Raw genomic sequence first — 22210 nt, 5'->3', positions numbered from 1 at the left:
TCTCCTAATCCATCTCCTACAATCTCCCAATCCATCTCTCACATCTCCCAATCCCAAGGATTGGGATCTCCCCAATCTCCCAAGGAAATTGAAGCACATGGTACAGCTCCCTGGGATCATGGCGGGGGAAGCATGCAAACTCCACCCAGACAGGTGCCGCAGTCCTGAAAACTGGGAGGCCTCTGCCCTCCTCACCTGTGTGCCACCCTGTGCCACTGGCTAGTTATAACAAACAGTTAAGAAGCTATTTTTAAAAAACTACATGAACAACCCAGAAAAGGTTGAGTCTGGACTGGGAGAAATTAGAGAAACATGGTGAACACAGAAAAAAGAGGAGACCACAGAGTTCAGAAAAAGCAGGGAGGAGCAGAAGAAGAGCAAATTATTCATTTAGTAATATTAATTATTAAATACGTGCAATGGTTATTGCACCGTATCACTCAAATGATTAATTTGATCACTAACATCACTGTCGAGGAAGACAGATGGTCCAGCTGAGCCATGGAAACTGAGGGAATGAGAGGAAGGAAGTGAGAAATCGAGGCAGGAGAACAGAGGGACACAAAGGGAAGGAGTGAAAAAGAGGGAGGGGAGGTGCAGAGTGTGAGAGAGCAGGGGAGTGATGGGAGTGAGTACGGTGACTGTCTGAGCCGAGCTGCGCAGTTGATGTCCAGCTGAGCCTCGTTACATGAAGTGCAGTCATGGAGACGGGCAGTATTGACCCATGCTGGACTCAGAGAAGGCTGAGATCTGACTGAGTGGTGCAGGGAATAGAACACTGTATGAATAAGTCATCACAACTAATACACACACTGTCGGACCCACTGCTGACCCTCTCCTCTCACACTCACCCTGAACTCACCAGCACATACACACTGTCACACCTGACTGTACTGTAGACACTGCTAGAGCCACTGCTGTCCCTCTCCTCTCACACTCACCCTGAATTCACCAGCACACACACACTGTCACACCTGACTGTACTGTAGACACTGCTAGAGCCACTGCTGTCCCTCTCCTCTCACACTCACCCTGAATTCACCAGCACACACACACACTGTCACACCTGACTGTACTCTAGACACTGCTAGAGCCACTGCTGTCCCTCTCCTCTCACACTCACCCTGAACTCACCAGCACACACACTGTCACACCTGACTGTACTGTAGACACTGCTAGAGCCACTGCTGTCCCTCTCCTCTCACACTCACCCTGAATTCACCAGCACACACACACTGTCGCACCTGACTGTACTGTAGACACTGCTAGAGCCACTGCTGTCCCTCTCCTCTCACACTCACCCTGAATTCACCAGCATATACGCACTGTACTGAACTGCAAACACTGGAGAAGGCTATAGAGACAGAGGAAGTGGAGATAAATAGAGAGAAAGGTAGGAGAGAGAAAGAGAGATAAAAGGAATGTGAATAGTGAAAGGTAAAAGATAATGAGATAGGAGAACATCAGACAGCAATAGATAGGGGGAAGAATTGAGAGAAAGGCAGAGAGCAGCCTAGTACACATTTATTCTCTCACACTGCAATAACCTGGCTGTGCCCTGGGGTGCTTATATAATCATGGCTGTGCTGGCTGGAGAGCGCCAGTGAGAGCGTGTCTCAGAGTTGTGCTCTGCTCCACAGTCCCAGTGCACATCAGAGCACAGCTCAGCGGCTTCAGCTCCCTCCCGCTGATTTAATTAACGCGATTTCCCTCGTCGGCCAGCCTGCCTCACTCACACTGACAGCCCTGCCAAAGCCCAGAAGCTCCACACCACACCATTATAAAACACCTCACATTGCTGAGGCCTCAGGAACACTGTGACAGCGCCGGGAGACTGAGGAACACTCAGACAGCGCCTGGGGACTGAGGAACACTGTGACAGCGCTGGAGGACTGAGGAACACTGTGACAGTGCTGGAGGACTGAGGAACACTGTGACAGCGCCGGGGGACTGAGGAACACTGACAGTGCCGGAGGACTGAGGAACACTGCGACAGCGCCGGGGGACTGAGGAACACTGACAGCGCCGGGGGACTGAGGAACACCGTGACAGCGCCGGGGGACTGAGGAACACCGTGACAGCGCCGGGGGACTGAGGAACACTGTGACAGCGCCGGGGGACTGAGGAACACTGTGACAGCGCCGGAGGACAGAGGAACACTGTGACAGCGCCGGAGGACTGAGGAACACTGTGACAGCGCCGGGGGACTGAGGAACACTGTGACAGTCCTGGAGGACTGAGGAACACCGTGACAGCGCCGGAGGACTGAGGAACACTGTGACAGTCCTGGAGGACTGAGGAACACTGTGACAGTCCTGGAGGACTGAGGAACATTGTGACAGCGCCGGAGGACTGAGGAACACTGTGACAGTCCTGGAGGACTGAGGAACACTGTGACAGTCCTGGAGGACTGAGGAACATTGTGACAGCGCCGGAGGACTGAGGAACACTGTGACAGCGCCGGGGGACTGAGGAACACTGTGACAGTCCTGGAGGACTGAGGAACACTGTGACAGCGCCGGGGGACTGAGGAACACTGTGACAGCGCCGGGGGACTGAGGAACACTGTGACAGTCCTGGAGGACTGAGGAACATTGTGACAGCGCTGGAGATCCGAAGTGAGACCATCTTTATTGGCCATTTGAGAAACATGCAGCTGTTGCTTTGCTCTGTTGACCACACACTCTAGCACAGCGATCCCGGAAAGAAAAATCAACTATCACATCCTCGCACTGCGGTGGGCTGAGGCGAGCAGCCCGCTGCGACTTCATTAACACACCGGCAGAGATGGATGGAGCCGATTTTTAATAAACCAACCTCTTGCGTGTTACTCACTCGCTCTCCAGAGACGCAATCCAAGCCTTTCTGAGCAATTACTGAGGTTCCAAGAGCAGCCGTCACGCCCCCCTGCTGCAGCAAACGAGCGAGCGAACTTTCCCAGCTGTGCGGACGGCGCAGAAGAGGACACTGCACAGGGCCTCTCCAGCCTCAAACACTCTCCAGCACACCCACAGGAGTGCAAGTGAATTCAAGCCTGAGAGCAGCAGGCACTCCGTTACACACAGGGCCGGGGGGTCTGGAATGAGCCATCCATCCATCATGCTGAAGCAGATCCTCTGGGATTTTTCAGGCTGCATGATGAGATCCTGGGATCAATGAGATCCCAGGAAACCACAGAAACCCGCCCGGCTGAAGAGAGATCTTTGCTACAGTCCCTTTCTCTTCAATCTCACTGGCGTCCCTGGCCCTCGTTTCTCTAACGGTTCCGACGTATTCTGGGCTGGCACTGTAAATATCTTTTCGAGATTTTGACCATTTGTTTGAAGTCTCCCTTTGCTCAAGAGTATTGCTCATGGATCTGAGGATCTTGTCCTGAGGATCAGCTCCTGAATTATCCCAGAAAATCTACTTGTACAAGATGCCTGGGCAGCTTGTTCCAGACACCCACCACCCTTTGCGTAAACAACTTCTTAAGCTTTGAACACAAGTGCCCAACAGAGCCTGTTCTGTGGGCTTGGGGGTTCATCAGGGAGAACACTGGAAACTACCCGTGCTCCACCTCTGCCCTTACACAATCAGAGATGTAACTAACCCCGTAGCCCATGGCTGGCTCACTCATCCTCCAGCGCCCTTTAGGAGAGTGAGTGCTGACGGGGGAGTGGTCCCTCTCTCACTGAGATCGCTGCCAGCTTGCAGGTACCCAGTCGAGACCCAGGGCAGCGCTGTGGTGTAAGAAGCCCAGGTTAGCTGACTGAACACTGACACTCGGGGGATCCCACTCACAGTGGGGCCAATGACCCCGGCCTTGTCCGGATTACAGGGGCTTGACACCAGTGAGCCTTCGTTAGAGGATAACTGGGAGTTTGAGCTCTTTAACCAACACTCAAAGGCTTCGAATAAAAGCATCTGCTCAAATAATTAGCGTTTGGATTTGTTGCTAAAAAAGCTAAAAAACAGCCTGAAGACAGCAGGGGCCTGGAAAAACTCAGCAGATCTGAATGAGTCAGCAGCCCACGTAACCCCTCGGGGGCTTTGGAGATGCACTCTGATAAAAGACAGCTGCTTTCTTGAAAAAAAAACCTGGAAATCCACACTAGACAGGCTGGTGCATCTGACCCAAAGTGATTTCACCGGGGAAATCTCCTGGTCAGTCGGAACGTGCCAAGAGAGAGGCACGCCCACGCACTCAGCCTGTAGTGACGGATTCCCAGCACTATGCAGAACTGGTACCTCACACAGCAAAGACAACGGCTGGGATCAATACAAGAAACACTACAGTAAAGGACACTGGGGACTGATTCATTAGGGACACTGCAGTAAAGAGTCTGAGCATTGATCAGCTACAGATCCAGGAGAGATCAGTAACAGATACTGTACAGTCAAGTTATCTAGTATCGATCATTAACAGCTACAGTAAAGACGCTCTGTATTCATTAGAGATGCAGTAAAGTGAACACACTCACCATCAAGTAATTAGAAACACACTACAGAGAAGTATTCATTGGACACTTGCAAAATCTAGAGTGCTCACTCACACACAGCTACAGTGTTTAACACTACAGAGTGTGCTCACACTCCAACAGCTGCAGTCCTTAACACTACAGTGTGCTCACAGTCACGCAGCAGCAGTGTTTAACACTACAGAGTGTGCTCACACTCACACGCAGCTGCAGTGCTTAACACTACAGAGTGTGCTCACACTCACACAACTGTAGTGTTTAACACTATAGAGTGTGCTCACACTCACACACAACTGTAGTGTTTAACACTATAGAGTGTGCTCACATTCACACACAACTGTAGTGTTTATCACTACAGAGTGTGCTCACACTCACACAGCTGCAGTGATTAACACTATAGTGTGTGCTCTATTACTCTCACACACTGAGCCAGGAACAGTGCAGTGTTGCATAAACGGCACTAAAATACTGCTTCTCAGTGGCACCCACTCAATCTTATTTATACATTTACACCCCAGTGAGCCCGCACACAGAGACACACAGCAATGAGGCAAAAACACCGCTGTGTCCTCCACATACACAGACAACACAAGTACAGCATTTAGAAGTTACAGGAACTTTCAGAATCCTACAGCCTTACAGCAGTGAAAGACACTGTGGACAGATGTATCTGCCCTAAACATAACAATAATAAAACTGCAACAGTAACTGTGGCAGAACCGCAGCAGTTTTACAGTGTGTTTTGCTCCCAGTGATGCCTCCAGGAGCTTGCTGACTGGCCCCTGTGTGCGAGGACAGAGCCACGCCCCTTGCCCTCTGCTCACCAGGCCCGGTAAAGGGCTCATGTAACACGCAGCTGACACGCGCGGTCCCCGCGCTCCAGGGGCCACGGCCTCCCAGATTCACGGCACGGCCTTCCGCTGGAAGGACTAGAGATCCTCGGGGCCCCTCTGCCCAGAGCGGAAATGAAGGAGCACCAGAGAGGAGTGGGAACTGGGCTGCCCGTGCTGCGACATCCCCAGGCGTGGAACAGCACAACTCAACTGTGTGTTCAAAATCAGACCCGGCGGCTGTTGTTCTGTGGCCATGGAAATGAAACGAGCGCTACAGTGTGTTGTGGTCTCCTGTACTGCAAGCTGCTCTCTCTTTAGCTCTTCTGAGAGGCTTTGGCTGTGGTTGGGATATTTAGCGTGACGTGAGGATCGCAGACTGCAGGTGTACAGGGGTTCTGACTCGTCCACGAGGAACAGATACAAGCAGGAGAACAGAGCCTGATGGGAACAGATCTACAGGCAGGAGAACAGAGCCTGATGGGAACAGATCTACAAGCAGGACAGCAGCAGAGCCTGATGGGAACAGATCTACAAGCAGGACAGCAGCAGAGCCTGATGGGAACAGATCTACAAGCAGGACAGCAGACCCTGATGGGAACAGATCTACAAGCAGGAGAGCAGAGCCTGAGGGGAACAGATCTACAGGCAGGAGAGCAGAGCCTGAGGGGAACAGATCTACAAGCTGGAGAGCAGCAGAGCCTGATGGGAACAGATCTACAGTACAAGCTGGAGAGCAGCAGAGCCTGATGGGAACAGATCTACAAGCAGGAGAGCAGAGCCTGAGGGGAACAGATCTACAGTACAAGCTGGAGAGCAGCAGAGCCTGAGGGGAACAGATCTACAGGCAGGAGAACAGAGTCTGAGGGGAACAGATCTACAAGCAGGAGAGCAGCAGAGCCTGATGGGAACAGATCTACAAGCAGGAGAGCAGAGCCTGAGGGGAACAGATCTACAAGCAGGAGAGCAGAGCCTGATGGGAACAGATCTACAGGCAGGAGAGCAGAGCCTGAGGGGAACAGATCTACAAGCAGGAGAGCAGAGCCTGAGGAGAACAGATCTACAAGCAGGAGAGCAGAGCCTGAGGGGAACAGATCTACAAGCAGGACAGCAGACCCTGATGGGAACAGATCTACAAGCAGGAGAGCAGAGCCTGAGGGGAACAGATCTACAAGCAGGAGAGCAGAGCCTGAGGGGAACAGATCTACAAGCAGGAGAGCAGAGCCTGACAGGAACAGACCTGTCCAGACACGGGCACTACAGACTTTCCAGTTCTGATCATCGGCAGTGGTAATATTAGCATGAAGACGGCAAAAAACATTTATAGAACAGCAGAAACGGGCAACCCCCACAGTTCACCTCAAACTGGAAAGCTCAAAGCATGTGCAGGTTGCTGGGCTCTTTCCAGAGAGGAAACGTCACCGAATGAACCCAGTAATCCCACTTCATCTGGAAGCTCTTAATTCGCTCAACAACAGTAATAACGGCCAATTCCTGCTACTAACCAAACTACAGCGCACATTTCAGACAGAAAAACAAGCTCGTCTCCTGCCCCGTGGGACAAAACACTGCGGGTGGATCTGCCTTTTTTTTGCGCGTTTTAGCCCCTCTCTTGTCTGTTCAAGAAGAGGGGTTGAAAACACCCCCCGCAGTTCGCGCACAACACCCCCCCCCCCCACTCCTCCTGTAAATTCACACACGCTCTCGCATGCACCAGCGCCCACGCAGGACACGGCGTGGCCCGTGAGGTCCGCCGGTGCTTGACGAGGATAAGGCGGTCTGTCCCTGGCGCAGGCTCTTCCACAGCCCACGGCCCACGTCCCACGGCCCGCGGCGCGCCCGTGTGCGGGGAATGTTAAACAGCTGCCCAGCGCCTGACGCGCACCGCGACCCGCACACACACCCGGCGGGAGAGCCCGCCGCTCCTACCGTGACCCGGTGCCGCTGTTTCTTGGCCTTCCGGACGTTATTGATGAACCGGCGGCCCATCTTCTTGGCGTACCACACCGACACGAACATGTCCGGGCCCGGGCCGGCGGCCGCTGGGACCGCGGCTGGGCGGCAAGTCAGCCCGCCCCCGGGGCGAGGAGAGGAGAGACGGGGCGTCGCCGCTCAGAGCCGAGCGAGGAAGGGAAAGAGGCTCCCGGGACCGGGCTGGGAACTGGATACTGACGGCGGACCAGACTTTGCGAGACTCCCCCCTGCTTTCAAACCCGGCAACACTGACATCGATAGAAGGACCGCTGAAAAGGTGAATACTGACAGGCTACATGCGAGAGAAAAAGTTAAAAATAAGGAAATTCGATGTAAAAAACGAGAATATGTGCAGGTAAGCGGTCCGGCGCTCGGTGGTCCGGCATTGATAGTCCACAGATCCCGAGGGTTGAAGCGGTTCGGGCTCGGTTCGGCAGGAAGACTGATCCGGAGAGGAAAAGGCAGGGAGAGAGAGAGGGAGACCGGGGGCAGCCGAGGCGGCTCGACGATGTCGTTATTCCCCGTCTCGGCGCTCTTCAGATTTTCTCTCACTCGCTGAAATATTTATCGCCGGTTGTATCGGCCCCGCGCTCGCGCCGAGTGGAGCCGAGGTGTCCGGCGCACAAATAAAAGGCGGCGGAGGGGGGGCGCGAGCTCGCTTGTCACCCGGCTCCCGCAAGAGGCGAGTCTCAGTCTTCCTCTTCCCTCTTCCCTCTTCCCTGCTCCCTGCTCCCCCCAGCCGCCACAAACTCACATTTCTGTTTAACACAAGGCGCAAGGCGCAACGGAAGGGGGATCCTTTCTGACGTCGCCGGAGTCTTTCTGCAGCCCTGCAGGGCGAGCGCGGTGCCGGTCCGGTCTCCTCCGCAGACTTGTGGGCGAGGGAGGTAAAAAACAGCACAAAACAAGCGGCGCTTCCTTCTTCTCTGCGAGCCGCAGTCTCTCTCCCTCTCAGACGGGCATTCCTCTCTCCGGCTCTCTCTCTCTCTCTCTCCTCCTGGGTATCGGCGGCCCCAGTATCTGCACACGCCCGCCCTCTCTCGTCTCAGCCCGCTACCGTGTCAGCGATCCTGAAGCCCATCGGCAGTCAGCTCGGTCTGTGTCTCCGAGTGAGGGAGAGGGGCGGGGGTGTACTGCGGGGGGGGGGGGGGAATTGGACCGGATTAATTCCATGTAACTATCGACACATACAGGTATGTAGTAGGTGCAGACGGAGCACGCACTAGCTTAACGAACGAGGTCTATTAATCCTGCATGGTAATCAATTTCATCGTTTTGAAGTTTATTGACCCTTCATTCATTCTCCCGCGAGGGTGAATTAATCAAGCTCAGAGAGAAGGAGCCAGCGCTCGCCTCTACATACTGCAAGGCGCTCGCCAAACAGATTTGCATAACAGCAGTCTTTTAAAGACAGTCATTTAAAAAACCCGTCCTGCGGTTCGTCAGGTATCCCAGCCATCCGCGGTACACTCTGTATGGACCGGTATAAACGTGCACAAAGCTGTACTGCAGCACGTCATTGATTTCAGAAAAAAACTGATTATGGCCCATAGACGACAGGACTGTGTTCCTTCACAGTCTTTTAATCGAACTGTATCGCCTCTGAACACCTCTGCACGGAGCAATGAAGACCAGGACAAAAAAGAATCAATCGATTTAAACCTGTCAGCCAGGTTTACATTACAGCACAAAACCACAAAAACCAGTACCACCATCGACCACCATAGCACAGCTGAATGCTGACCAGCACAGCTCCAAACTGACCAGTACAGCACTGCACTGACCAGCATAGGTCCGCACTGACCACCAAAACACTGACCACCAAAACACTGACCAGCACAGCTCCACACTGACCAGCACAGCTCTGCACTGACCAGCACAGCTCTGCACTGACCACCAAAACACTGACCAGCACAGCTCCACACTGACCAGCACAGTGCCACACTGACCAGCATAGGTCTGCACTGACCACCAAAACACTGACCAGCACAGCACTGACCAGCGCAGCTCCACACTGACCAGCGCAGCTCCACACTGACCAGCACAGCACTGACCAGCACAGCTCCACACTGACCAGCACAGCACCACACTGACCAGCACAGCTCCACACTGACCAGCACAGCACTGACCAGCGCAGCTCCACACTGACCAGCGCAGCTCCACACTGACCAGCACAGCACTGACCAGCACAGCTCCACACTGACCAGCACCACACTGACCAGCACAGCTCCACACTGACCAGCACAGCACTGACCAGCACAGCTCCACACTGACCAGCGCAGCTCTGCTGTGCTCTGTGTTGCTCTCTGCCTTCAGCACCATGGCCAGCTCCACCGGGAGCTGGAATACGGACAGTGGGAAAAGAGCTACTGCTCGGGAGGCTCCGAACACCAGTGAGGGCTAGAGTCTGAGTTAGAGGCTGAGTAAGACTAGTGTGGGCTACGATTTGCATTTCGGACAAGACTCCTTCTCTCTCCTCTCTCCCCTGACTCTGCCACATTTCCATTCCCCATCTGTTTCTCTCCTTCCCTCTCTTCCTCTCCTTCTCTCTCTCCCCCTGTCTCTCTTTCCCTCTCCTTCTCTCTCCCCCCTGCTCTCTCTCCCTCCCTTTGTCTCCCTCTCCCTGTCTCTCTCTCTCTACCTCCCTCTGTCAATTCAATTCAAGCTGCTTTATTAGCATGACCGGTGGGTACAATCAGTGTTGCCAAAGCAAATAAAAATAAAATTAACATGGAACAAAACAAAAAATAAAAGTAAAATAAAATCTACAGACATATTACAGACATTTTACAACAAAGACATATAAAAAAAATATTTACATATACTGTAAACATATTGAGCGTTATTGGGAGACAGACTCACTGTTCCTCAGGCTGTGACAGGAGATCACATACTGGGCTGCCAGTTCAACTGAGTTCCCTCCTCTCTCTCCCAGTAGGATTGGGACCCGTTGTGATTCTGGCAGGTGTGGGAACTCTGGGACTAGATTTCTGAATTTAGGGAAGACTGTTTCTCTAATCCCAGAGTATCTGTCACAGTGCAGTAGGAAGTGCACCTCTGTCTCTATTTCTCCCCGCTGGCAGTGGGAGCACAGCCTGTCCTCTCTGGGCAGCCAGGTCTGCCTGTGTCGCCCAGTTTCTATGGCCAGGCTGTGGTCACTGAGCCTGTACTTCGTCAGGGTCTGTTTCTTTTTGCTGTTTCTTATCTTGGTTAAATATTCGGCTAGTGTGTATTGTCTGTTTAGGGTTCTGTAGCATTCCAGTTTATGTTGTGTTTGTGTGTGTGTGTCCCAGTGTGTGAGATATTGCTGTTTGATCTGTGCTGTGATGTGCGTGAGTCTGAGTTGTGGTGCTCTAGCAGTGCTGTCCTGAGGCTGGCTGGTGTCGGTGTGGCTCAGGTCAGTGATCCTCAGGACCCGCTGTCTCAGGGGGCTCTGTTTTGGGCTCAGCTCTTGGCTCAGCAGGGCTTTTGGTGGTAGGAATTTTGGTCGGTGTTTTTTAGGTGTAGCCAATATTTTAATACTCTTTTCTGTATGTTTATCAATAGTAGGTACTGGCCTAATTCAGCCCTGCACCCGTTGTTAGGTGTTTTTCTCTGCGCACGGAGGATGTTTCTACACATCTCCATGTGCAGAGTTTCTGGGGGGTGTTTGTCCCATTGAGTGTACTCCTGGTCTGTGAGGGGACCCCACACTTCACTGCCGTATAGGGCAATGGGTTGGATTACACTTTCAAATATTTGGAGCCAGATTCTTGTTGGTGGGCTGATGTTGAAGAGCCTCCTTCTTATTGCGTAGAAAGCCCTGAGTGCCTTCTCCCTCAGTGCCTTCACTGCCAGGTCAAAACTCCCATCTCTCTCTCTCCCCCTGTCTCCCTCTCTCTCTCCCTCCCTCTCTCTCCCTCCCTCTGTCTCCCTCTCTCTCTCTCCCTCCCTCTGTCTCCCTCTCTCTCTCCTTCCCTCTCCCTCATTCTCTCCCTGTCTCTCTCTCCCTGTCTCTCTCTCTCTCCCATTTCTCCCTCTCCCTCTGTCTCCCTCTCCCTCTCTTTCTCCCTCCCTCCCTCTCTCCCTCTCTCTCTCTCCCTCTCTCTCCCTCCCCTGCTGGCTCTGCCTGCTGCTCTGTCTCCCTGCAGACCGGGGCTCTGTAATTACTGCTGTGCGCCTCGTTCAGAGGGAAAGAGAGGGAGAGAGGAATCAGCCCGGAGAGGCGGCGGCTTGACTGGGAAGACGGCGCTCCGAGCCCCTGGGGCTCAGCTGCGCCGGATTCCGGACTCTGTAATTGAATTTCAGTAACACTGCCCAGCCGCCTGGAAAGCCCAGCCTCGCACGGGGAGGGCTCTGCAGATGGACGGGGGAAAGGAACACAAGTTTACTGCAGTAAATTCATACGACATTCACATTTGTACCACACAGATATTGGACACAGACTTTGTTTTGCCACAGTTTATACTGAGCAAGTGTCTTTACCACGTGTCTCTGTCCTTTTACCGGGATTCTACCATACTAGCACCACACACTGCTATGGTATAAACACTTTCTTTACACCACATTGCAACTCAGTCCAGCTCATCTGTATCTTCACCTTCACACTCATCCCCATCAGATCTGTAGAGACTGTAAAGACACTCAGTCCAGCTCATCTGTATCTCCACATTCATCATCAGATCTGTAGAGACTGTAAAGACACTCAGTCCAGCTCATCTGTATCTTCACATTCACACTCATCCCCATCAGATCTGTAGAGACTGTAAAGACACTCAGTCCAGCTCCTCTGTATCTTCACATTCACACTCATCCCCATCAGATCTGTAGAGACTGTAAAGACACTCAGTCCAGCTCATCTGTATCTTCACATTCACACTCATCACCATCAGATCTGTAGAGACTGTAAAGACACTCAGTCCAGCTCATCTGTATCTTCACATTCACACTCATCACCATCAGATCTGTAGAGACTGTAAAGACACTCAGTCCAGCTCATCTGTATCTTCACATTCACACTCATCCCCATCAGATCTGTAGAGACTGTAAAGACACTCAGTCCAGCTCCTCTGTATCTTCACATTCACACTCATCCCCATCAGATCTGTAGAGAAACCCCGTGTTTGAGGAAGCAGTTTTGATGTGTATTTGTGGGGGTGGCATGGTGGGAGTTGTGAGGATTTTCTAGTTTGTCTTTACTGTCCTCAATCTATCTCCTCCCTGTCTATTTTGCCCCCCAGTCAAAAGCCTCCCATTTCTCTCCCTGCCTCTCTTTCTCCTCCACCTTTTGCAAGGGATCTCTATTTTCTGTGTCAGAAAGTAGCATCCTCACTCCCTTTCATGTCTGTTAAACACCACTACTTCTGAATAAAATGATACAAACAGGGATGATGTTGCTAGGAGACCACCTTCCTCCCGTTACTATAGCGACGGAAGACAGCCTCAGGCGAGTGATGGAGTGTGTGCATGTCAGTTTCTGCAGGGGGGCAGGGAGTGGGGGTGTCACTGCTCTTTCCATTAGAACCAGAACTGCTCTGAACAGCAGAACAAGAATGTATCGAACTCTTAAAATTGCATTCCTTATGCTAAAGCATGGGAGCAATCATTTCTCATGTACACACAGCACAGGCAGAGGACACAGGAAATCATCAGTTCAGCTTAGTGTACTTCATTTCAAGAGTGTTTCGTATGTCTAAATGGAATAATTCACAGTTCCAGCTGCAGGCTGCTCTCTCTTCCACAGCAGTGACACAGGCCTGTCTAACTGTATTACAGCAGTCCCCTCGCGGAGAGCTGAATCGCATACGGACAATCGCGACACCTTGTGGATGATGTGAGGTACTGCAGATGGTTCTGCAAAATAACTACAGCACTTGCATAACCTCGACCAGTGACGTCATCCCTGTCTCTGAAGAGACTAAAGAGCTGAGCCACAGTTTCACGCTTCCTGACCGAGGCTGCTTTACTGGGCTCATCTGAGGCGTCATGGATAGCGTTTCCATTTGTCAAACGGTCATGGTTTGGATTGTGCAATGTTTATGGCGGGGGTCTCCCACTCCTGTGCTTAGGGGACCCCTTTCACTCAGGCCTGCTAGATTCCAGTCCATCTAAACTGACAGCGGCCTCATTTCAGTCTTCGTGAACTTCACTGGATGTTTTTCTAGGGTTTTACCTACTCAAACATTTGAGATCTGAAGTTCCCAATAAACGGTAAATCAGTCAAACCTACTCAGGTACCACCAACACAGTTGGTAACAGGTTCTGAACAAGAATCTTGGAATATGCTGACTGTCCCAGAACATTCATTTTGTAATGTTTCCCTTGTTCCAGCATACTGATCCAATAAGAAGAGAGAAGTCTTTATATATACAGGTGCACAAACACTAAGCTACAGCCCCCATGTACACAGCAGGGCATGCTCTGGAGCGATCTGAGGGGTAGCAGCTGTGCCCCACCTGGGATTTGAACCTGCACCCTGGAGCGCAGGGTGGTGGGAATGGAAATTCCGGCCGGGATGAGCTCTTCCCCCGCCCGAGTATGCCAGTACGCCACACGGGGGAGGAGATGACACACAGGAAGGGGTGGAAAAGTCATGCGGGTGAAAGAAACAGACAGACACCTACAAGTACAGGAAGAGCTCCGGGTGCAGCTTACCAGTGTGGAGGCAGCGGAGGTGTAGAGGGGGGTCTGGCCGGCAGAGAGAAGTACCGGCTGGAAAAATAACAGAGGAGGGGGTGTGACTGCAGGCTGGAACAGCAAGGAGGGGGTAAGTGGAGGGAGTGGAACAGTAAGAGCTCTTAGAGGCAAGGAGTAGGTAGCCAGCTATCACAACACGCTTCTTCCTGATTCAATTTCTGTAGTTCACAGGAACACAGACACAACTCCCATGGCATAAAATAACTGGTCTGATCCAGTCCAGGGTTTACTTTGTCAGTTATCAGACTCCCACTGCACGGCAGTCTGATCCAGTCCAGGGTTTACAGTGTCAGTTATCAGACTCCCACTGCACAGCAGTCTGATCCAGTCCAGGGTTTACAGTGTCAGTTATCAGACTCCCACTGCACAGCAGTCTGATCCAGTCCAGGGTTTACAGTGTCAGTTATCAGACTCCCACTGCACAGCACTGCACTACACCCTGGGGACATTCAACCAGTTTGCCAGGAGAACTGGTGAGAGTGAGGAGAAAGACTTCTGCCTGGACTGCAGGGGTTTCTCCTGTGCTCTGAACAGGACTGTTCTCACAGACTGCTCTCGCCAGGACTCCAAACAGTAACATTCAACCAGACCTTTTCCAAGGGGGCGCTGTGATAGCCACATCAACTCCATGCCTCTAGGGGGCGGGGTCTTACAACAGAGTCACTGTGTAAGACAGCAGGGGGCTGGGGTGTATACACAATGCAGGGCAGTAGGATTAAAACAAAGGCATTTTATTTATTTTGTAATAGCACTCATCTCGTAGCATTAAACAGCTTTAATGCTGCCCATCAAAAAGAGCCTTTGACAGACAGCGAGACAGCAAAGCCTCATCAGGACAGGAAGAGAGAGAGTGAGACACACAGGGAGTGTGACTGGGAGACACTGAGACAGAAACAGTGAGAGGCAGGCTGACAGACTGACACACAGACCTGCATATTCAGAGAGAGTGAGACACACACAGAGAGAAGCAGAGAGACACACGGACTGAGACACAGAGTGAGACACACACAGAAACAGAGAGACACAGTGAGGGAGAGACAGAGCGAGAGACTCACACACAGACTTAAGCCCTGAACACCAGGGTTCAGCCAGACAGAGTGAGAGAGACAGAACAAGTGAGAGAGAGTGACTGGGTTCAGTCTACAGTGTGAGTGACAGAGAGTGAGCTACAGCACATATTAACACAGCCACAGAGACACGCAGATCAGACTCAAAGAGGATCACAAATCCTTGTAAGAACAATTACTGTAAATGTTGAATGCATCAGAACACTACAGCGCAATGTACAACAACACACCAGCCCATCACGGACTGCACAGCGCAGTGCAACGCACAACAACACACAGGTACATCACGGGCTGGGAGCACACGGGTTCACACACTGAAGCGCTTTCATTAACCCTCAATACCCCCTGCCTTCTTTAGGACTTCCCTGAGCCTGTGAGCCACAGCAATGTAGATTATCCTCATCTTCCTTGGTATCACCTCTGGGATCTGGGGCACCCTGTGTGTGGAGTCTGCATGTTCTCCCTGGGTTTGTTCCCACTAGGAGCTCTGCTGTCCTCCCACCCCTCAGGGTAAGTGGGTGGGTGACATCACGGTGCGAATGGGAGTCTGTAAGTTGTCTGTGTGTTTGTCCTGTGGACAGCTGTCCGGGGTGTAACCCCACTTTGCGCCCCGTTTTTTGGGGGATGGGCTCCGGGTGGCTGTGACCCTTACTGGGGATATGTGGCTCTCTGCTGATGCTGAGGATTATGTTGTATTGTAACGAGCTGGTGTCTAGAGTCAAAGCTGGGATGTTCCAGTCAGGCTTGCTATCTGCACATAATCTTAGGGCCAGTCTAGTGTCTCACGGAAGGGTCTGAAGTATGTGAAGCTTAAGGCATGAGAAAAAAATGTCCCTTTCAGTTGACTCAGTCAGTGCACGTGAATGTTCCTGCTACACTGCCCTCCATCCATTCCTCTGTCTTCTGACCTCTTTATCCCTTTCTGCAGGGGAGCCGAAGCCTGTCCTGACAAGCTATGGGCGTGAGGTGGGGAACGCCCTGGACAGGACACCAGGACATCGCAGGGTGCACACACTCACACCGGGGTCAGTCTCCTGGCAGCCAGTTAGCCAACCAGTAAGTCTTTTGACTGTGAAAGGAAACCGGAGCACCTGGAGGAGGCCCACGCAAACATGGGGGAATCATACGAATAGCTAGATAAAATACTGAACCCAGTGCTTATACCTGGTCCACTATACTGCAGTCTTGCAGTAACATTTTGTAATGCCGTTGTTTTATTTTAAGAGCTGAGTTAGAAGACATAAAGCCACTTAGGTGTCTGGTCTGTTTAAGTGTAAAAGACTTGGTGAAAAAAAAGATAAGAAGGGTTAAAGTATAGGTTTCAGGGCACCTGGGAAAGGTGTGCTGTTACAGAAGGAGCTGTCCTTGGTTCTGGAAGGTGCAGTACCAATTGTCACCACATGAGGACTCCCTCTCCCCAGAGTCAAGAACTGAGAATTGAATGTCCTGTTTACTACCCTTTTTCCCTTATAAGTTGTAATTAATTAATCGTTACTTTTTGTCATGTTTGGAAAGTATTTTAAAGTGTGTGTGCTGGTGAATTCAGGGTGAGTGTGAGAGGAGAGGGACAGCAGTGGCTCTAGCAGTGTCTACAGTACAGTCAGGTGTGACAGTGTGTGTGTGTGCTGGTGAATTCAGGGTGAGTGTGAGAGGAGAGGGACAGCAGTGGCTCTAGCAGTGTCTACAGTACAGTCAGGTGTGACAGTGTGTGTGTGCTGGTGAATTCAGGGGGAGTGTGAGAGGAGAGGGACAGCAGTGGCTCTAGCAGTGTCTACAGTACAGTCAGGTGTGACAGTGTGTGTGTGCTGGTGAATTCAGGGTGAGTGTGAGAGGAGAGGGACAGCAGTGGCTCTAGCAGTGTCTGCAGTACAGTCAGGTGTGACAGTGTGTGTGTGCTGGTGAATTCAGGGGGAGTGTGAGAGGAGAGGGACAGCAGTGGCTCTAGCAGTGTCTACAGTACAGTCAGGTGTGACAGTGTGTGTGCGCTGGTGAATTCAGGGTGAGTGTGAGAGGAAAGGGACAGCAGTGGCTCTAGCAGTGTCTGCAGTCCAGTCAGGTGTGACAGTGTGTGTGTGCTGGTGAATTCAGGGTGAGTGTGAGAGGAGAGGGACAGCAGTGGCTCTAGCAGTGTCTACAGTACAGTCAGGTGTGACAGTGTGTGTGTGCTGGTGAATTCAGGGGGAGTGTGAGAGGAGAGGGACAGCAGTGGCTCTAGCAGTGTCTACAGTACAGTCAGGTGTGACAGTGTGTGTGTGCTGGTGAATTCAGGGGGAGTGTGAGAGGAGAGGGACAGCACTGGCTCTAGCAGTGTCTACAGTACAGTCAGATCAATTCAGACAGAGCAGGTGAATGCCAATGTTTCTACAGGACTTCGCCTGCAGCCAGGACACTGCGCAGGACTCAGGGAGTGCTGAGAGCGTCTTGTGCTGGAAACTGCTTTCACCACAGCATTACTGTCCAGCTTGTGGACACAAGCTGCCCAGCGATGGAGAGGCGACAGCTCCTAACCACAACCAGCCAACAACCAGAACAACACGTAACAGACAGAGCCAGCACAAGAGGAGAGATAGCAGGACAAGAGAAGAGATACCACTACAAGAGGAAAGACAGCAGGACATGATGACAGCACTGGACAGCAGGACTACAGGACAGAGGTGGACACAGACGCAAGGCGGGCTTGAGTCGGCGTGGGTCTGCTGCTCCCAGTGGCTCCCAGTGGCAGTGTGCACTGGAGTGTTATCACCAGTTTATACCGGTAGCCGTGTATGAATGAAAGCATTACAATACAATACAAGACTCACACAGACTGGACGTGGAATCCCTGTCCAGTGTCCAGACAGTGGGAGCAGTATTGCTCAGGGGCAGCACAGCAACGCTGGCAGTGCGGGTGGAGAGAGGACAGAGACCGAGCCACACGTGGAACAGTGCAAGAGAAAGAGAGAGGGGGGAGTGGTGGCAGAGAGAGAGACACTTCTGTGTTCACAGCGCCTCCTACCTTCATGGGGGAGAGGTGGGTGTGTGCCGTGTAGCCGTGCACGTTGTCGATGGGCGAGAGGTTCTTCTCAGACACCTGGACCAGCTCTGGGTTCTTCACCTGACCGGCCAGGTGAGCCGGGCTGTGCTCCATAGGGGGCGTGTCCTCATCTTGGTACCGGTATTTCTGCAGCAGGGAGGGGAGGGAGAGGAGAGAGGGGAGAGAGAGGAGAGAGGAGAGAGAGGAGAGAGAGGAGAGAGAGGAGAGAGAGGAGAGAGGGGAGAGAGGGGAGAGGGGAGAGAAGAGAGGAGAGAGGAGAGAGAGAGGAGAGAGGAGAGAGGAGAGAGGAGGGGAGAGAGTGGAGAGAGGAGGGGGAGAGGAGAAAGGGTGAAGAGAGGAGAGGAGGGGGAGAGAGTGGAGAGAGGAGGGGGAGAGGAGAAAGGGTGAAGAGAGGAGAGGAGGGGGAGAGGAGAAAGGGTGAAGAGAGGAGAGAGGGGGGGAGAGAGGAGAGAGGAGAAAGGGTGAAGAGAGGAGAGGAGGGGGAGAGAGTGGAGAGAGGAGGGGGAGAGGAGAAAGGGTGAAGAGAGGAGAGGAGGGGGAGAGGAGAAAGGGTGAAGAGAGGAGAGAGGGGGGAAGAGAGGGTGAAGAGAGGAGAGAAGGGAGAGAGTGGAAATGAGGGAGAATGGGAGAGGGAGTGATAGGAATAAGAAAAAGAGGGAGTGGGAAAGGGACGAAGTGAGAGAACAGGAGTCAGAGGAAGGAGAGGGAGAGAGAAGGGGCAGAGAGAACGTGAGCCACAAGAGACTGATATTGTCACAAAGATGAATAAAACATCATTCAGCATCATTAAAATCATCACAGTTAATGTCTTCAGCATCTTAGACATAATTTTCATCATCATTAGCAGCAGCAGGATCTGATTCTGATCAGCAGGGTGTCTCACAATTCAGCCTGTGCAAATGCTGAACAATTTCTTCCACCTCATCCTGAACCAAAGGCATTTAGATCTGTAAAAACACTGTACAGATGTGCTCATCTGTATCTTCACATTCACACTCATCCCCATCAGATCTGTAGAGACTGTAAAGACACTCAGTCCAGCTCATCTGTATCTTCACATTCACACTCATCACCATCAGATCTGTAGAGACTGTAAAGACACTCAGTCCAGCTCATCTGTATCTTCACATTCACACTCATCACCATCAGATCTGTAGAGACTGTAAAGACACTCAGTCCAGCTCATCTGTACGTTCACATTCACACTCATCACCATCAGATCTGTAGAGACTGTAAAGACACTCAGTCCAGCTCCTCTGTATCTTCACATTCACACTCATCACCATCAGATCTGTAGAGACTGTAAAGACACTCAGTCCAGCTCATCTGTACGTTCACATTCACACTCATCCCCATCAGATCTGTAGAGACTGTAAAGACACTCAGTCCAGCTCATCTGTATCTCCACATTCACACTCATCCCCATCAGATCTGTAGAGACTGTAAAGACACTCAGTCCAGCTCATCTGTATCTTCACATTCACACTCATCACCATCAGATCTGTAGAGACTGTAAAGACACTCAGTCCAGCTCATCTGTATCTTCACATTCACACTCATCCCCATCAGATCTGTAGAGACTGTAAAGACACTCAGTCCAGCTCATCTGTATCTTCACATTCACACTCATCACCATCAGATCTGTAGAGACTGTAAAGACACTCAGTCCAGCTCATCTGTATCTTCACATTCACACTCATCATCATCAGATCTGTAGAGACTGTAAAGACACTCAGTCCAGCTCCTCTGTATCTTCACATTCACACTCATCCCCATCAGATCTGTAGAGACTGTAAAGACACTCAGTCCAGCTCATCTGTATCTTCACATTCACACTCATCACCATCAGATCTGTAGAGACTGTAAAGACACTCAGTCCAGCTCATCTGTATCTTCACATTCACACTCATCACCATCAGATCTGTAGAGACTGTAAAGACACTCAGTCCAGCTCCTCTGTATCTTCACATTCACACTCATCACCATCAGATCTGTAGAGACTGTAATGTGCATCTCATCCATCCTAATTTTAACTAATTAAAATTAACTAATTTTAAGTAGGGAGCTGTGTCAGCATGGATAGGCTGCAAAGGAACTGGTAAAGGTTCATTCCATGCCGAAAGGAAAGAAAAGAGACACAACGGTTTAGCTGTAGAACCATCTTCAGGAGCGGCTGACACATGAAGAAGTCTCCACTGCCGAAACACTGCATCTCTGGTTTGTAGAACTTGTCAGGTTCTTGCTGGGCATTAATAGGCATAGCAGGTTCACAGCAATTTTAACAATGTCAATTTAATAATTAAGCCAAACTTTCCCACCGGGGAAGTACAAACAAGCGAGGATTTTGGACAACTGCAGCACCATGACATCATCGATATTCTCAGCTCCCAGAGCAGCAGCAGTCTGGCTCACTGTGCTGATCTAGGAGAGCCTCCAACCTGAGGCCAGTGCCAAGTGTAACTCTACCGCTTTCCTGCAGTGCGATCACCAGATGGCGCCAGAGAGCCCGTGTACATCTCGAGCTTCTCTGTGAATTCTTTGAAGTGTGCCCATGCTTCCAATTATAAGTGCAGCTCGCAGCCTTGACACAATGTGTCGTTTTTTTCTTTATCTGGGATCAGCATATTCCTGTTTCATACCCAGTCCATGATGGCAGCCATGATCCTGGTAATCTGCCCACAAAGCGCAGGAAGGGGTACATTGTCATCAAAGGCACCGAGAACACTGCAAGCTCGCAGTGCTCCAGCCTGCCACAGGGGGGCGCCGTGGCCCTGCAAACTTAGGAGAGCCTAATGAGTGCAAGCCTGCTGTGCTCCAGCACAGAGCCCCATAGCTGCTGGCAAACCCTGGTCACAGCGGGGCCAACAGCAGAGTGCAGACTGGAGTTGGCCAGGCCTCAGAAAGTCAAAGATGCAGATATTTCTGCAGGCTTGTGCCTTTAAGAGATGATCACCTGCTGTGATCCACGTCATTCAGATGACTGGAGCACCAGGCAGCACATAGGTCCTGAAAACCCACAATCCCAAATAAATGCCATTCAGTCAAATAGAGATTCGCTCCCTACCATCACCTTTGGATACACACACTCCTTCTCTTAACACACAATCTGCAACACACATAGATTTTAGCTGATCTGCTGACTGAAGAGAGGAATCAAACACATTCCAGCACAAAGCAAACAACACTACCTCACCACTGGTACACACACAAAAACACTACCTCACCACTGATACACACACAAAAACATTACCTCACCACTGGTACACACACACAAATACAACACACAAAACACTATCTCACCACTGGGAGACACACACAAACACAACAGAAACCACTTCCTCACCGCTGGTACACACACACAAACGACACACACAACACTACCTCACCACTGGTACACACAACACACACAGCACATATAACACTAACTCGCCACTGGTACACACAACACACACGACACTACCTCTCCCACTGGTACACACATACACAAACACAGCACATATAACACTAACTCACCACTGGTACACACAACACTACCTCTTCCACTGGTACACACACAGAATCACAACACATACTGGAACACTACTGGCCCTGAAAAGACAACACACGCTTGTAACTGATCACAGTGACAGACAACAAAGAGAAACAGCTACTGATGAAGTAGAGGCTCAGTGACCACAGCCTGGACACAGACACTGGACACAGGCAGACCTGGCTGTCCAGAGAGGACAGGCTCAGTGACCACAGCCTGGACACAAACTGGACACAGGCAGACCTGGCTGTCCAGAGAGGACAGGCTCAGTGACCACAGCCTGGACACAGGCAGATGTGGCTGTCCAGAGAGGACAGGCTCTGTGACCACAGCCTGAACATTGAAACTGGACACAGACAGACCAGGCTACCGAGAGAGGACAGGCTCAGTGACCACAGCCTGGACATTGAAACTGGACACAGATAGACCTGGCTGTCCAGAGAGGAGAGACTAAGTGACCCAAGCCTTGGACACAAACTGGACACAGGCAGACCTGGCTGTCCAGGGAGGACAGGCTGTGCTCCCACTGCCAGCAGGGAGAAGCAGAGCCAGAGATGCACTTTCTGCTGAACTGTGAGGAGGAAACTCAGCACAGAGCTGCAGCCCAGTGTGTGATCTCCTGTCCTCTGTCCCAGCCAGAG

The 22210-nt window shown here is 51.5% G+C and overlaps 1 protein-coding gene across 1 annotated transcript in view; it reads right to left on the bottom strand.

The window, feature by feature from the left end:
* Positions 1-20300, bottom strand: part of LOC148838289 (disks large homolog 4-like) — a 54683-nt gene extending 34383 nt beyond the window's left edge. Inside the window, exons 1-3 of the mRNA XM_088911168.1 lie at positions 20199-20300; positions 18002-18166; positions 13898-13954 (exon numbers count right to left, since the gene is read on the bottom strand). Of these exons, the coding sequence (XP_088767294.1) occupies positions 13898-13954; positions 18002-18166; positions 20199-20300 (324 nt within the window). The remainder of the gene's footprint in view (positions 1-13897; positions 13955-18001; positions 18167-20198) is intronic.
* Positions 20301-22210: the final 1910 nt, after the last annotated feature.

Source organism: Atractosteus spatula, chromosome 3 (genome assembly GCF_055471065.1).
Source record: "Atractosteus spatula isolate fAtrSpa1 chromosome 3, fAtrSpa1.hap1, whole genome shotgun sequence".
Taxonomy (NCBI): Eukaryota; Metazoa; Chordata; class Actinopteri; order Semionotiformes; family Lepisosteidae; genus Atractosteus; species Atractosteus spatula.
Note: the sequence above shows the minus strand (reverse complement) of the source record. Positions and strands in the feature narration are given on the sequence as shown.